The sequence below is a fragment of the Rhynchophorus ferrugineus genome, unplaced genomic scaffold, assembly GCF_030347505.1.
Source record: "Rhynchophorus ferrugineus isolate W39M unplaced genomic scaffold, kcgeb_rfMv2 rfM7, whole genome shotgun sequence".
In the NCBI taxonomy this organism is placed as follows: domain Eukaryota; kingdom Metazoa; phylum Arthropoda; class Insecta; order Coleoptera; family Curculionidae; genus Rhynchophorus; species Rhynchophorus ferrugineus.
Genome location: NW_027472586.1, coordinates 35,923,822 through 35,941,850, shown reverse-complemented (window position 1 = coordinate 35,941,850; position 18,029 = coordinate 35,923,822). Strand labels below are relative to the sequence as shown.

The window sequence follows — 18,029 nt, the reverse complement described above, 5'->3', positions numbered from 1 at the left end:
ACCATCTATTCTAATCTAGTCATCTAGTCAAATGCTTTTTTCTCCAAATTATTTTTTTCGACACGGTTGACATATTTCAAGTTCCACTGAATTTACTTGAAATATCGTGTGAGCCTTCTCTATTCATTATATATATTATATTATTTTTTGATATATTTAATTTTTTTTAATAGTAAATATCCAAAATTTTTTGTCGTTTACTTTGGTTCTAGAGCAGAATATTGCTTTAACATGTACAATTTAAGCATAATAAAAAATTCTCTAAGAAATATCAAATTTATATTTTCGATATGCGAAATGTCGCTGTCAACTAACAAAATATTAAGTTTGCCTGACAGCAGCGCCATCCATTTGAGAAGTAAAGAACCCCACTGTTGGCTCTATCTATTGGGTTAATTTTGAAAATAATCTCCGACAAGGAACATTGTTTTATCATATTTACTCTTTAATAAGGGTTATTTATTTTATAAACTCTACGTTATAACGAATATTCATTTAATAACAAAGTACATAGTGTTGTTTGACTTGTAATCGAAAAATTAAAAGAATAATGTGCTAATTTTTTGTAAGATCAATCTTTAAACCAATTAGAAAAATTTAAAAGAAATGTTATTGGGGGTTTGGGAGTTTTATTGTTAAAATTATTATTATGTTGATGTTTGTTGCAAATACCAGATGTCGCGTTAAAACGCAATAACAAACGAATTTCGAGCTGGAAAAACGAGGGACCAAAACACGCTAAATATAGATGCCGGCATTACGTAAAGTAAATTTAGAAGTAAACTCGCTCCTACGATGAATTCGGGAGGATGGGTCGTGGACGAGAACGAAGAAGGTAAATTGTTTTAACTAGTTTTTTATTTCTATTTCGACAAGAACACTTACCACATATACACACGGATCTTTTTATCGTTGTAGTAAGACAGTCTCGTCACGCGAAAAGCGATCGCAATCACTCGTTCTCTACGGAGCTCTGGTTCGAGAGATACAGCAATAAGCCCGCTGTGGGTGAAGGTACACTATACGTCCTCCTCTCACACCAAATACCCCGTTTCTTTTTCTGTTGTGCCTCTGATAGATAGTCCGAATGCAACTAATGTGTAACAAGACGCACACGTCCATTTAACTTGCCCTGGATTCGGCAAACCTGTGTGAATGTGGTAGGTCTTTCTGTTATTTATGTTGTAAGTTGTTCAGTGAGTTTTGTGTTCGACAAGAGATGCCGCTGTTGCGTTCGTCGATCAGAACTTGGATTAAAATAATTTTGCTCCTCATTTCGTCGTTACGAATGAGATTCTTTATCAAAATTACAAATCTAAGAAAGGTGGTAAAGCGCGTTGGTTTACTTTCCGATCTTTTTATCAGGTTTCAGTAGTCTAATAAAACAGTCAATACACGTCAACAAACTCTATGACGTCAGCACGTCGCAGTGTTGCCGCATCAAATTAACAAGAGTGTAATTTTGGGGATTTCGCGCTTGCGCACCAGGATTCGAGTTTCTAACTTTGCCGTGTGTAAATAGAATAAATTATCTTGAATTCACGTATTAACTTAATATTTCTGTCGAGATCCAAGTTAAAATGTTTTGCTCAAAGAAAAAATAAGTAAGTTTGGTTTTTATAAAAAGTTAATTTGGCCTTTACATTTTTTTCACTGAAAAATTATATCGGCTAAATGCTGATCGCGATTCATTACATCCTACAACATCTGAGACTGAATTTCTTCAAGTTGGTGACGAATATTGTCTTTAAGATGTTTAATCGCTTGAAGCTTATTCAAAATAAATTAAATATAATTTTTATTATTTTATTATAATTAAGTAGCAATTAAAGTTTGATGAATTTTGGTACTTAATGTTAAAGGTCCATCAGAAACGACTACTTCTTGAAATGTTTAGAAAAAAAAATTAGGCTAATATTTCACTATTTTTATTTTTTCTTAAAAATATCGATATATTTTTTGTGAAATATCGATATTTTTCAATGTGTTAAGACTTATTTTGACGCATAAGATAAATTCTTTTACAAAAGTGATATTGAAATGTTAGAGCGGCGCTGGAATGACTGAATGGGTGACTCTTGATGGAGATTATGTTGATGAATAAATTTTGAACAGAAAAGTCCTTCGATAATATATGCATTGAGTGTATTACAATGTTAGAATAAATTATATTTTGATGACATTATCTTTGTTTCATTATTATATTTAGATTAGAATTTTGTAATATGTCTAAGCCAATCTGAACTAAAACTGAAAATTGATGCGGCAACATTGCGACGTTTTGACGTCATAAATTTAGATGACGTGTCTTCAAAGTTGTCTATTGAAAGTGCATTTGTATATGCGTCATCGGAATTTGTGACGTCAAAACGTCGCAATACTGCCGCATCAACGTTGAGTTGTAGTTCAGTTTGGCTTTGACATACAACAAAATTCTACTCTAAATAAAATAATTGAACAAAAATGTTATCAAATATGATTTATTTTAACATTACAGTACATCTAAAAACTACAGTTATACAGCCACAATAGTTTATAGGTTAGGGTTATAACCTTTGATCACTATTGCTTTCAAGAATTTTGCATCTGACAACTGGACGACTTTGACAGGCCCATTCGTTTACGTGTTCGAACTGATCAGACAGCATTGTGTGTTTTTTTTAACTAGAATAAAATGGACAGGAAACTATTTTCTGATACTAAAACGAATTTACAAATTGCGGCAGGCAATAGATTAAACATCTTTATGACGCTCATACAAACAAACCTTGGATATGCTATGTTTATATCGATCAATAGTTTTTCTTGTGGAATAACCAAACTTACTGAACCGCAAAGTACGACAACATATTATGTCGCGAATATTCACGTTCTTTTGCTATTCAGCCAAGTTTATTGACATTGATCAGCCCCAAGATGATGAAGACAAGGAGTATTCCCGTTGGAACGAGTTACCCGACCTGCTGTTGGAGCGAATATTCGCATATCTCTCCATCAAGGAGAGATATTACGCCAGCCTGGTGTGTAAGGGCTGGTATAGAGCCTTCCAATTGCCCTACGTTTGGAACCAGTTCATTTTGGAAGATAGGACGCTGACGAGGAGTAAATTTAATTACTATCTAGGTTGGCAGGTAGGTCTTGAATGGATTATTGAAACAAATCAATAATATACGAGGTATGCTCGAGAAGTACCGGCGATTTTGAAAATGATCGACGATATTGGTTGTTTATTTCTATTAACTGTTCACATAATAAGATTTGTTCTGGTACCTACTGTTGTTGATTTTTTATTTTTAATAAGTAACAGAATATTGGTGGTGGTAGTCAGAAAATTTGAATTTGATTTTGGTATAACCGAAAAAATTGAAACGAGATTGTCCAGTTTTCATTGAATGAGGCTATCTACAATTTTTTTAAAATTAATTACATAACAGGTCAATTGAAAAGTCCCCGGCCTGACACATAGGTGGCTCTACTAGAATTAAATCCATATATATTTTAGTTAGTCCTAACCCTCAAAAGATGCGTGTATAAAATTGACAGCTAATTAGTTTGTGAATTATACTTCTACCTTGAAAAAGGAAGGACCATCAGCAGCGACTATTACATTGCGGTATTGGACCGTGTGCAGGACGAAATCGCCGAAAAACGGCCGCATTTGAAGAGCAAGAAAGTGCTGCTTCACCAAGACAATGCACCATGTCACAAATCAGTGAAAACGATGACAAAAATCCATCCAAAATGGGTTTCGAATTGCTTCCTCATCCACCGTATTCTCCAGATCTGGCCCCCAGCGACTATTTCCTGTTCGCAGATCTCAAAAGAATGCTCGCTGAGGAGAAATTTTCGTCGAATAAAGAGGTGATCTTCGAAACTGAGGCTTATTTTCAAGCAAAGGACAAATCGTACTACAAAAATGGTATCGAAAAGTTGGACAGTTTCATCCTTCAAGGGTAATTAGTTTCCCATGACTCAAATATTACAGGAAATAGTTAAATGGTCTAATAAATTAGACCACCAAACTATATAAAAAGAAAAACATAACGCAAACTTAAAATTAAACCATTTTACTGAATATAAATAAATGTAATTACGTCGCAATAGTTAGAGGAAATGATTTACGTTACAAATTACAGCGCCCTCTACTCATTCTTCTTCTTTTCTACACTGGCTCTTGTATCGATATAAATCATATATTTAACAAGAACATCATTTTTGTAATTCAAGCTAGGGGTGTTGGCCACCCAAAAATATATCGATATTTCGATATTTTAAAAAATATCGATATATCGGAGAAAAAAAGTCGATATATTTTTGCAACAATTATAAAAAATATGCATATATCAATATTATATATTGTTTTGCTTATATATATATATATTTTTTTGATCGACATTTAAAACTAAGTACCAATTTTAATGGTTTATTAATAATTATATTTAATTTATTTCGATATTTTTTCAAAATAAATTAAATATAATTTTTATTGTTTTATTATAATTAAGTAGCAATTAAGGTTTGATGAATGTTGGTACTTAATGTTAAAGGTCCATCAGAAACCACTACTTCTTGAAATGGTTAGAAAAAAAAAAATATATATATATATATATATATGTATATATTTAGGCTAATATTTCACTATTTTTATTTTTTCTTAAAAATATCGATATATTTTTTGTGAAATATCGATATTTTTAAACGTGTTGCAAAAGATATTTCGATAGTTTTTTTTGTCCGATATGTCAATATTGTTTTGATTTGTTTCGGTGGCCAACACCCCCAAGAAGAACAAATATTTCTTCGGCACACCTCGTATGCTTAATCGCCCACCGTTATGGCTAACTAATCTCGCGCCTGTTTTTCCAGTACGTTCTAGACCACCTAAGAACTTCTCTCTGTTTGTCTAGCGTGGGGAAACACATCAAATCTCTTATAATAAAACCGATGCTCAGCTTCAGCAACTTGTACGATTTCATGAACATCCTGTCGTGGTACATGGAGCAGCAGGTGCAGAAGGAGAACGTCGTCCTCGGCATCGGTAGCAACATCCGGCACCTGAAGTTCACGTTTCCCTGCAACATGACCACCGAGGAGGAGGAGGAGAGAATCAGCCTGTTCGGAACAGGGGGTAAGCTGCTGGCGGGGCTGAAGAGGCTGATGAGGAACCTGAAGCTGATGAGGCGGCTGGAATTGGTGGATCTGATGCTCGAGCCCAGCGAGGCCCAGTTCCTGCTGGACGAGGTGTGTCAGACCTGTCAGTTGTCGATGCGCGGCCTGAAGCTAGTCAACGCCACGAAATTCCCCTATCAGATCCTTCACGTAGGCGTTTTCCTGAACCTCTTTGTAATTCTTCGCAATTTCACATGAAGAACAACCAAAAACAACTAATTTTTCTTTACAGGAATTACATATCAGTCCCCAGAACATCGGCGATGACCTCATTGAGATGCTGGGATTCACCAAACTAAAGCACCTGCATCTGGTGCAAAACAGATACACAACAGATGAGGCTTTCATCAGGCCAGTGTGTCCGAGAGTGTGGAAGACCACCAGGGCCAACAATCCGGGACTCAGTGTGCACTTGGAGGTCGAGAGCAAGGAATACAGATGGGCGATATTGCAGGAAGGGGCGCCAGTTCGAAGTGTGCTGTACAATTCCCCCCAAATCGGAGTAAGTAACAATTATTAGAGCAAGGAAATTATGTGTGGTTTTGTGCTCACAAATAGAGTAATGATAATAGAATAAATCTTAGTAGATAACAATTAGTTGAACCAAAATATTTTCTCATCATATAACGACATTATGGAAAAAGTATAATTCGCAGTCACCAAAATCCACATGTAAGCTAGAGACTGCTGTTAAATACAGCTAAATAACTCCAAATCTGTCCGTGTCAATTTTGCCTTGCAGAGGAATTGCAGAATCTTTATTATTTCTTAGCAAAATCAGTTAAATACCTCGGCATCCATATCGATGATAGGTTAAATTGGAAACATCACTTAGACAAAAAGTAGATCTGCTATCAGACTCAAAATCAAGATATCCCAACCTTAGATCAAAAAGATGGCTTTATAAGTCAATTATAATGTTTATTGCTACGTAACCAACGAAAACACCTCGATAACTTCGAAATCAAATAGATTTACGAATTTATCCAAGATTGCGCTGTAAATAATGAAATTAGATTCGCCTTAACGCATGAAATAAGGTTACTAAATCATAATAACGTGGAAGCGATACAGCTACTGGACAACACGCAGGAAATTAGAAGAATGAAACGACCTAAACTATACGAACTTGTCTAGTAAGGCTTAAACTCTTAATTTTAGTTTCATAAGTATAATTTAATGTTAATTTGGAACATAACCTATAAGGTTTTATATGATCATTACTTAGTTCCTCAAGTTTTGAGCCTTCTATTCCTTTTAATCTTAAAAAAAAACAGAATTTATTTGTACACTCCATCGAATATTAACAAATGAACATAATACAAAGCAAAGTCCTGTTGCTGTATTGCTCCGTTGCTGTGGTTTAGCAATCTTATTTTATGTTTTAAAGCAAAATCATGTATAACTAACGATATAACTTAATCATGGATGATTACTTAGCAGCAATAACACTCTCTACTCCTAAGTTGTTAATTCTAAATTTTTTATTATTTTTGTATTTCCTAACTGTTTTATATAATAATATATTATATCATCTTGAATGTTGATACCTTGTTCTTCTGCCTTATTTTACTTTAATTTATTAAATACGATTTAAATACACATATAGCCCGTTCAATGAAATAGTAAACCATGTCATCGAACTTTATGACTTTTTTTTATCATTTAATTAATATATTGTTACTAGTCGTTTCCGTCTAACCTACAATTTGTCTTTATGATAACTTAAATCTAGGTATATAACTAGGAGGACCCATCGACCCTAACTCAGTATCTGGTGAAATAATGTTTATACATGTCACTGCTGAATTTTTTAATATATGCACCTCACTACACAACACTACACAAGATCAGATGGTTTGATTCTTTTGAGTCTGTGTCGTGTTCTGGTGTTATCCAAAAGTCGCAATATTTCAATATTAGTATGAGAATGGAGGAGAGGAGGCCTAATCTACCTAATTAACAATTGTATAGTCAAGTAACATTTTATTAATTCTTCTTAGTTTCCTTAGTTGTGTTTGATAGAATTTTGTTGAATTTTGCATAGCCTCATTCAGTTACATGTTCGAACGTATCAACAACCTTGTATCTCTTTTTAATTGGAATGAAATGAGAAGGAAAATATAATCTGATTTTAAAACTAATTAATGAATTGCGATAGGCAATACATTAAACATCTTGATGACGTGGTTCACTGTTATGTTGAATGGACTATATATAAAAAAAACTATGCAGTACTACATTTGATGGTACTTATCAGATTTACTATGTTTAAGGTAAAGCCGGAATTGCTTCTAAACGTCATAGACTATTTCAGCTCGGATCTTCGGATTTATGGACACTTAAACATACCAATGTTTGAGGTACCAACGCCGTTCTCTAGCCGGAACGATGAAAACTATATGCTGCTAATCAGGTCTTGTTCTTATTTATCGACATTGGTGAGCCCATTGTCTTAAGATGTGTCACCGTCAATTCTTTATTAAATTATTTCAGATCATCACTGAAACCATATCGACAGCAACAGTGCTCTTGTTGGCTTACACGGGGAGGAACCTCAAATGGTTCCACGTTCGGGAAAAGGCTGTGATATTAGAGTGCGACTGGCCAAAGACCATTGAGTGGACTGATGGGTTTTACTCCTGGTTGAAGATGAACAGCACGTCACACCAACAGGTCGAGAACGAAGTTTCCCAAATCCTGGGATATAAATGGAGATTCTTGAGTGATACTGAATTCGAAAGACTGGACGTTGATCTTCATGATTACTGAATGGAGCTGGGATTACCGAAACCCCTAGAGGAAATCAATGGACTGAGTACTACTATATCTCATCATTTATATTTTTTAATAAAATATTTATGTATATATATATATTACTTGTTTTTATTCAAGTTTTTACATAAATGTGTCAATCATCAATATTCTAAACGAATAATGGGTTGAAGGTAGAGTTGCTGTCCAATGCAAATTTCCTTCCTATAGAGAAATCAAATTCAACGAACGGGTAGACCACCTTGCTGACCTCCAGGTGTAAAGATCTATACATCTAACTTTCCACAGTGTATGAAAAACAAGACCAACTGGACTGGAACCTGCTGGATAAAAACAAATTTTGGGATATTAAGAAGATCAACTATGGAAGCCCTATCAAATCAGATATGCCTCGGTACAAACAAACCATCTTTACTCACCCTAAATTGGGACACTACAAGCTTAGACATGAACATCTATTAAATAGCGAATCAACCGTAGAATGCCGAGCAAGACTGACTGTTAAATATATTCTCTTACACAAATTCTTACAGCGAAGCAAGAACTCGACTGTGTATTGGGAATCTAAAAAATATCGTAGCGTCGCACAACATAGACAGCCTGTTGCCTTCGTGAGAGTAATAGCTCCATACTTTTATTTTTAACTTGTAGTCTAGCACATATTTTATTGCTTAAATTGTATTAGTAAATCTGTAGATATAAACAACCAAGAGTATATCAGTTAATGTACCAGATCCTAAAATACCCTAAAAGGCTCAAGAAGGGTTAAAAGTAATATAATAAATAACTAAATAAATAATAATTCCCCAACTGTGGAATTTCTGTGCAAGAAATTAAGTCAATTAATTTTTACAAGCCTCTTTTGAAGCCATATCGACACCACAAAAGGAGTTTTGCCTGTTTCAATCACACTAGAGTGCGTTTAAACAGCCAATGATGAGCACTTCCTTTCTAATTCCACAAAACACTTCAGGAAGGAAGGAGAGTCATCTTTCTTAGTTTCAACATCTGTTTTGCAACCATTTGTGAAGCTTCTTCCAGTTTTTAACATTTATCGTTTCAAGAATGGCTTGATGTTATTTAGTTTTACTAGCGATTCATAAAAGCCTCGGTCTATGGCTTCGCTGGATAAGTGTAACTAAAGATGTATATGACTTTAAAGTGATCTATTGGGAAAACTGAGTTTGCTTTTCCTCCGACCTTATACACCTTCTATAATTAAAAAACAACTAATTTCGAATTATTTGATTATAATATTGGATATAAAACTAAAACTGAACTATTAGAACTGCTATCATATTAGAATAGCTAAATTTATGAAGGAAGGAGATACTCATCAAGATCATTAGAATATTAATAATATATTTAGTAGAATTAGAAAGAACAAGAGGATAGATATGGTTTATTATTATCAGATAGAGTAAAAGAGATACCAAGAATTAAGCTAAAATCAATGAAGCCACCTTGGAAGATTCCCACGAACTAATATGTAATTGGCAAGAACAAATGGTTCCATACCAAACAATCCATAAATGAGTCGTTACTTATAAGTGTACAAAAATTGCCCTTTCATTAAAATGCAATGTTCTGTAAAAGATTCAAATGAATTGATCTACTGTTTATTGACTTTTGCAGGTACATACATACATATTTTATTTAATTTTAAATTTCTATACATAAAGATTAAACCTGACCACACACACACACACACACATATATATATATATATATATATATATATATATATATATATATATATATATTTGAAAACAAATGAATGAAAACTGCAAAATGCTTATAATTTTTCATGCCTGTTGGAATTTTCTATATAGAAACACCTTTCCGTTAAAAGGCAATGTTGTGTAAAAATATCTAGTTCGCCAATTACTTTCCGAGTTTTTTGCGCTCAAACATATTTTAACTGAATTTTTATGCATACAGATTATGAATATTGATGGTTGTAGTTCATAAAAATAAATAAATATCATTTTGTTTAGGTTTTTATCTAAATATTTCAATCATACATGGAGGTTTTCTTGATTGGCGAGGTATTCCAGGAATTGGAATAATAACAAAAACAATGAACTGAGTTCTATATTTCACTAATTATATTTTTAAATAAAATTATTTACTAAAATAACTCTGACGGTCTTTACATAAAAATATCACCAAATTACATATAATTAAAACAACAATGATTCAGTCGTGTTTGGGTATATTAATAAACATTTGGGCGTATATAGAGCCGAAACTCTCGATGTTCCTCTGCATGATGATCCTCAAGGTGTTCGTGTACCTTTCCGGTGGTCTGGCCGTGATGGGATCCCGCCAGTATATCCCGTTTTGGTCACAGCTGAACAGGGCTGGTGAGGGGATATGGTCTCTCATGTAACACCAGATGCAATCTCTTAATATATCCACTATCTGCAGATACAAGATCGTATTAGTTATACTGTTATTTCAATATAAAACTAAGTTATACTAAGAAAAGTAATTCGTGTTTTTAAACAGCATTTTTGAAGCAATTCATTTAAGTTCATTCATATCCATGATAAAAGATAAGTTTTTACTTGTGTAGAGAAGAAAACGCACTTTCTTTAACGAAAACAATTTTATTTCAAGAATAAGAGTGGTGGAATATTAGACCCACCGAGGCGCAAAGCAAAGGTTTGAATATTAAATTTAAACGTCTGTCTTTATTCACATCTGTTACGTATATCACAATAATTTTCAATATTATGAGACGAAAGCTTGGTAAGATGATGGAAAATCCTGAAGATCAAATAAAAAAAAGAAAGAGAAGAATATAGGCTTATATTACTGAACTATCATGTGCCTCTTAAAACTGTGAATTCTTTGCTTAACAACTATGAAATTGATTATAATAACCTTTAAAAGATCTATTGCCCGACTGGAACAAGACCTAGAGATACGTTAATGATATTGTGGTTAACTGGTTATAGTGTGAAAACCATCAATTCGCAAATAGATTAAAGATGCTTTATAGATTCTTTATAGATTCGTCAACAAATTGAAAAATGTTTGCGCATCCACCATATAGTCCGGATATTGTTGTATGAGAATATTATTATGTTTTTGATTAACTTTCTCATAAAGATCTATAAACACATTAAAATTGATAATGACATATGTAACAGAGGAGTATTGATGACAAAGCAAGGTCAAAGTAAATTAAAATTAGTAGAAAAAAAAATGTTATAAACTCTATTGGAACCAAACAACATTAGGCAAAGAATACAGAATAGGAACAAATTACCACAAATTCAGAAAAAAATTGGAGTAGGTTAAGAAACGTGAAGGAAATTGATTGGAAAGAAATTGAAAAAAGGATAGATGTATTAATCATAGCATTGCTTTTAATTGGTATACAATAGATACAGCAGTGAAAATAAGAGGGAACAAAAATAATAATAGTAACAAGAATAATAGTCTTAACTACTTGATTATTCTAGAATCTCATATTCTAGATCTATTCATAGAAAACTTTTTATCAGAAAATGCCTTTGAATTACATTGATGTTTTTTTTATATCTTTTTTTTCACCATATTGTTGGACTTTTTATTACAAGGCGATGACTGCCTCTCTTATTGGCTGTTTGCAGACCTTTCTGGAAACAATTTCCCATTTAAATTGTTCAATTGGCATCGGTAAACATCAGCAGTGTTCTTTTTCATCTTTGGTATCAAAATCACCTCTTAAACTGTTGAAACCTAACTTAACGGGTGATATATGATGGAGTAAAATCACCAGAATTGTTTCTTTTAAAAATATGAATTAATTCCCCAATTGGAATAATAACCCACATCAGCACTGAAGTAGTAAACTATTCTTTATTGATACTATTAAATGTTCTGGGACTAACCCATCATTTCACACCATCACCAGTTAAAACAATTCACAAAATATTATATCTGATATAATCTGATATAAGAATACTCCAAAAAAAAGTCTCGTTACCTCGCAACATCGCAGTGAGGGCAGCACGTCCCTGATGCAGTTCAGCGGAGGAGGCAGCAGCTGTCCCAGTGCCATGACATCCAGTACTTTGACGGTAGTGTCGATTAGATGCTCATAGTGCGCGTTGTCGTTGCTCTTGCTCTGGTCCCCCATGCTCTTCCACTGATGAATCAACGTGGCGGTCAGAGCCCGGATCAACACCGAGCAGTAACACAGAGCGGGACGGTTCACCGCGACGAAACTCAGCAGATCCCACAGGAGAGGCGTGTTGGTGAAGGTCCGCCTGATGAAGAGGTCCCGTTCGATCGTTACCTGCGAATCGCGAGTCCATCGATCGAAATCCCACGACTAGTGTCAACGTTACCTTGGAGAACTCTTCCTCCGGCCAGGGCAGTCCGTTGTACATGACGTCGGGGCTGACGAACTGCACCAGTAAAAGAGACAGCAACGTCATGCTGTCCAGGGAGATTTCGGAGAACTTGTTCTCCTCCTGCAGGGCGCAGCAGGCCTTGAGGGCGTTGATGAGCTCGGTGGTGTTGTGAGCTACGACCTCTTGCTGGACTGCTTCCTGGCTGGTGGCTTTGCGCTTTCCTACGCCGATGATGCCGCCGTTGAATACCGTCGAGTGCTTAGTGAGCGGAATGGTTTTGTTCTGGTGAAAAGCAAACGGAATTAAGGCAAATTTTTCTTAATGTGAAATAGTACTTTAAGCAGTCTCTTATATATAGTCTATTCAAAGTTTATTTGTATATGCGTCATCGAAATTTGTGACGTCAAAACGTTGCAATGTTGCCGCATAAACTCTGAGTTTTAGTTCAGTTTGACTTTGACATACAACAAAATTCTAATTTAATAAAATAATTGAACAAAAATGTTATGAAACTGAATAATTTAATCTAACATTATATTATATCTAAAAACTACAGTTAATTATACAGCCACAATAGTTTATAGGTTAGAGTTCTAACTTCTTATCACTATTGATTTCAAGAATTTTGCATACGTCCGACAACCGGACGACTTCGACGGGCTTATTGGTTTACGTGTTCGAACTAATCAGACAGCATTGTGTCTGTTTTTCACATTTCAACGTTTCATAGCCTATTCAGGATGTAAAGATAAAGTCATTCGTCGAGAAACACTGAAGTAGATAGAGAAACAGCAGCAATAACTATAACAAAAAACATACACGATGTAGCATGGTATGCAACTCCTTGTAGTGCAGCATACCAAAAAGTTAAATTCGTATCATCCACGATTAAACAGAAAATCTCAGAAAAAAAGGAGAATGGGAAAAACCTGACAACAAGCAAGAACAGAAGAAAACAAGAAAACATTCAACAAAGCAACAAAAGAACTGAAAGAGCTAATTAATAATGAACAAAACCCAGGAATACAATATTTAGAAAACCTAATCCCAACTGATGCAATAGAATATTCTCTCTGGAAAATAATAAGAAATGTCAAAAAGTCCCAACAACACAATCGACCCATTAAGCATAATAATAATATCTGGGCCAGGAATGACAAAGAAAAAGCGGATGTTTATAAGTTAACCGACTTTCTTAACGCTCCATTTCAAATTCCACAGGAAAGATTTACTGTCAGGATGTACAATGATCAATCAAATTTATGTCAAAAATCTCCAAGATATGACCTAATAACTGGAAGAATTTTACAAGAACTGTGAGGATCTAACATCAGCTACAAGAAACTTCCAACACAAACCAAATGTATTTTCAAATAAATAACGCAAACTATTTCAAGGGGCATTATGGACAAAAAAGATTTAGTTTTTGATAACTAATTTGTTCATCGAATGAACAACTAACTAATGATAATTCTGAAGTATAATCTTGAAAGGATTAAATTTAACAAAATGCTGTTTCTTCGAGAGATGGTTATTTTGTTCAATAGAAGTTATTTGTTCTTTATAACTTAACATTATTTCTTCTACTTACGATTTTTTTGTTTTGTTTCAAGAGCATTTTCTCACTGTTATCGTGAACGGAATGATTCTTGGCTCCAAACAGTACATTGTCCGCTCGGAACAATGCCCTTTCCAAAAGCTCCCTCAGCGCCAACACCTTGGCAACTTTAGAATAAACGCACAGCCTCCTTAGAATATTACACGACCGCTTGAAACCCCTGTATTTCGTTGATGTACCTAAAAATTGTTCAGTTTAAGGCATAATAAGTGAGAATAGAAAAATCCAGTTACCATGCACAACATTGTTTAATAAATAGAGCGATATTTCGTTTGTAGATGTCAGTTTAATTTGTGAAATTCAAATAAATGTTTTAGAAATCATTAATGAGATGATAATAATTAATATTGTTAGAATTAATATCAATTAATTGATGGGGTGAGTATTTGGATTATTATTATTTCATGTAAAATCAAATAAACCAGTTACTATTAAAAAAGGTAGTGGCCATATGCAAATTATTTTAGATTAGCCCTACATATAACTTTCAAAATGAGTGTTTCTGACATATTAAAAAATATTACGATAATAATACTTTATTATACTTTAGTAAACTAAGAAACAGAATAAACCGCTATCAAATATATAATTTTTTTCAAGGTCTCTTATTCCATTGTTATTGTTAAATTTAGGGGCAAGACTGTGATTTGACAACAGGGACAATTATCTTTTAGTTTTAATTTTAAATTTTTTTTGGTAAAGAATGGAAATTATTGAGTTATTGAGTATTGTTTCAACCAAACCTTGCCAGACATTCTATTGCAAAAGTAACAGAGATATATCTATCAATAAAGTAAATGCAGAATATTGGGATTAGAAAAATCTAGTTAATCATGAAAAATGATTATTAGCGGCGTTTTATCTGCCCATGTCAGTTTCGTTTGTGAAGTTTCAGGGAATAGTATTTAAGAAATAACAATGTGCTACTAGTTGTTAAATATAATTCGGTATTTTTTAACGTAGGTGTTGCGCATTTTCAACTTTTTGTTAAATACGGAACAATAGTGTTCATCAAAACATTTTGATGAAGGAAAATACGAAAACAAAACTTTTTGTGTTTTTTTTAAATCGAAAACTCTATATATATATCTTTTTAAATTGTCGCGAAAGAACTATCATAGAATATTTTTAAACATATGATAACGACTTATTCTGAATTTGAAAGACTTGTCAAAGTTTCTTGTGAGAAATAGAGATTGGCATCGCAGGTAAGTCTTATTTTGATATTGCCGGGAATTTTTAAAATAAAACAAAATATTGACTTACCACTATCACGACAGCAGGCAAAGAAATAATTAACTGTAGACTGGGTCAGGTTCAGTATAACTCTGATAGGTGGGCTGTATGATGATCCTGCCGAAGGTATTTCAGTCCGATCCAAGATATCCGCGATAATGTGCATGTGATGGATTTCGCTCGAAAACACCGAGGTGAGATGGATAAAGTTCCCCTCCAGAGCTCTGGATATCATCCTCGACTTCAAAATGGGCACTTTGTCGCTCTTCTCCCACTCCAACAGCGCTAGCAGGTTTTCCCACATTTGAGACAGGTCCAGAGTCTCTTCGTTGGAACGCGAGAATCTTTGGATGTGCCTGCTCAGTATCTGCTCCAGGACGATGGAAAAATGTCCCCCTTTCTCTGAGTAGGGCGGGATGGTCTTGTCCACCAGTTCATTGGATAGAATCTTCACAACCAAGGCCAATTGTTGTGGGGTCGTGGAGAATTCCAATAAAAACGTGGCCGATTTGATCAAAATTGATGGATTCACGTAACCTAAATAGAGAATTATCCTGCTGGAAACCTCGGAGTATATCTTATTCGGGTTTAATAGCATGTTGTTGATTTCGTGGATGTCCCTGGAGAAGGAGTTCAGGATTTCGATGTGATTACCGTGACGTACGGACTCGTCGATTTCCTGCAGAATGTTCTCCAATAACTCCAACGCTTTTTCCCGGATGTCCATTTTAATTGCGTCATTGCAACCTTTCATCTTAGTTATTTGACTACAGCTGAGTATAAGCTCCAAAATTTGGATGCCCTCAGTTTCACATCGGAGAATCAAAGATATAATGTGTTCCTAAAAAATATATATGAGTCTTAAATACAACAAGGCGAAAGTGAAGTACCTCCAGAGCCTCGGGGGTTCCAAAGTATTTGATCCAGTCATCTATGAAGTGATACAGCTTTCCGATCACCTCTACACTTACTACATAGAAGATGTTTTGTTATTGCTTTCATTTATTGTCACTGGCTTAACATTGAACTACTTACAGATATTTCTGGTTTGTTTACATATAGAAGACAACAGGGTATCAGACAGAAAAGCTAGTTGCAATACATATGGAACAGTGGCTTTTTTTTGGAATCTAACTGAGTCAGAGTCATCAAATGTCTCTTTCAAGCTCCACTGCAATTAACATTTACTATTAAAAACAAATGATATTCTCCTGTTATATAGACTAACCTGGAAAATTTCAACTATCGCTTCTCTGATGTCTTGGGCATGGCTACCGGCCAAATGACCCAAAATACCAACTACTGACTTTAGTTTTGGTGAACTCCTTACTTGATCAAATGATCTGTTCTGCGAAAAATCTTTCAAACCCACCGACAAGACTCTCGTGATGACTGTATTCGGGAAACAACTACCAACATGGGCAACAACCCAATCAAAATTTGGGGAGTGCTTTACCGATGTATCTAAAACAGTTTTCAATTATATCTATCTTATTTAATTGTACTGTATACTTACCTAATAGTGCACTAATGCACGATTCTGTGTCTGAATGTATCAAACTTGATAAACATTTGGTATTTATGTCTACCAAAGTTCTGGCAGCCCGACAACCCATCCATAATTGTAAAGTTTCATTTAAATCTGCAAGAAATTATTAAATAGCTTAAAGATAAAGTTATATTTAAAAACATACTAGTAGAAATATGGGCGCGTCCTGAATATTTGGTGGATATCTCTCCTAAAAGTTCCAGGGACCAGGTACTGATTGTCGGCGCCCAGGCAATCGGATTCTCCGAAACCAAAGTGATTAGGGCCATATGTATCTCAGAGATCACTAGCTCGTCCGTTTCAGATACTTTCGGCAATTTTCCTGTATTGATTTCTGTCTAAAAATTAATTTATCGATACAAGATTGTAATTGTATAATTTCAAAACTTCCCACCTCAATGCACTGTATATAGTTTGAAGCAGCTGCGTCGAAAACCTTGCAGAAAAATTGAAATACTGCTCCTCGGCATGCCGGTAATTTTCTCAATAACAATAACGCTGTTTTGGTAAGCTCTGTTGTCTTTTGACGATCTCCTTTCGAGGTTCCGATAATAAAAACTTTTAATTCTTTTAATAAATTGTGTTGAGGTAAATTACGGACCACCGTAGCGTGGGGCATCATTTTTGTTATGTTTAATCGTTTTATCAACAATTTTAAGACATAATTAAATGTAAATACATGAATAAGGTTAACTACAAACTCTATCGGTCTAATTCGAATATGTCTGGTTTAGACAGACGACAGAAAACGAGAATTGCGTACGCGCAATTCATCGCATTCATTCAATTTCAGCTTGACAGATTTCACAGCTGTTTCCCGGGTTTTAAAAAATATACAGACAATGTTTTGTTTTGTGCAGGGTGTTGCGGTCTGGTTGAGTCTTGATGGTGGTTGCAACGAGAAAATGTTTCATTTTTATATTACCGTTGATAAGAACAAGCTGTGATCGAAAAAGAATATTACAAACACTTATTTAATATTTTATAGTTTTATTTTTAGTTGTTTTATTTAAAAAAAAAAGCTGTAGTTTACATACTTGTTTTTATTATTTGTAGTTTTGAAATATTTTCAATTATCATTTGTTTTTTAAATATTATTGATATTTGTTGATTATTGTTTGTGTGGTTGTTTAATTGTGCCTTACTTAGATTACTATTTTGGTTTATTTTATTCCTTTTATCGCGATAAAATTTGTTATACAATATGTAATTTAATTTTTTGTGCGTTATTTATCTGCTCAAAAGAGATATAAACTCAAAGAAATAATAAATGAGTAAACTTCAAATTTTATGTTATCGATTTATTTTACACTTTCGTTAACTACATCTTGTT

General features: G+C 34.1%; 2 protein-coding genes across 3 annotated transcripts; one reads left to right on the top strand and one right to left on the bottom strand.

Moving 5' to 3' along the window:
• The first annotated feature begins 686 nt into the window (after positions 1-686).
• On the top strand, positions 687-8,043 carry LOC143200313 (uncharacterized). 2 transcript variants are annotated; one of them, XM_076410774.1, is made up of 7 exons: positions 687-835; positions 919-1,014; positions 2,887-3,131; positions 4,867-5,343; positions 5,402-5,671; positions 7,446-7,610; positions 7,666-8,043. In XM_076410774.1, exons 1-7 carry the CDS (start codon positions 796-798, stop codon positions 7,939-7,941), a joined length of 1,569 nt encoding a protein of 522 aa, XP_076266889.1. In that variant the 5' UTR covers positions 687-795; the 3' UTR covers positions 7,942-8,043. The 2 variants fall into 2 exon arrangements, with proteins under 2 accessions (XP_076266889.1, XP_076266890.1); XM_076410775.1 differs by lacking the exon at positions 919-1,014 and having other exon boundaries at positions 699-835.
• A 1,987-nt stretch (positions 8,044-10,030) lies between these two features.
• Positions 10,031-17,423, bottom strand: omd (integrator complex subunit 5 omd). Its single transcript, XM_076410750.1, has 11 exons — positions 17,091-17,423; positions 16,842-17,034; positions 16,664-16,789; positions 16,376-16,611; positions 16,183-16,318; positions 16,038-16,117; positions 15,178-15,988; positions 13,885-14,090; positions 12,288-12,575; positions 11,924-12,235; positions 10,031-10,368 (listed from the first exon to the last, which is right to left on the bottom strand). The coding sequence occupies exons 1-11, from the start codon at positions 17,316-17,318 to the stop codon at positions 10,144-10,146; spliced, it is 2,841 nt and encodes a 946-aa protein (XP_076266865.1). The 5' UTR covers positions 17,319-17,423; the 3' UTR covers positions 10,031-10,143.
• Positions 17,424-18,029: the final 606 nt, after the last annotated feature.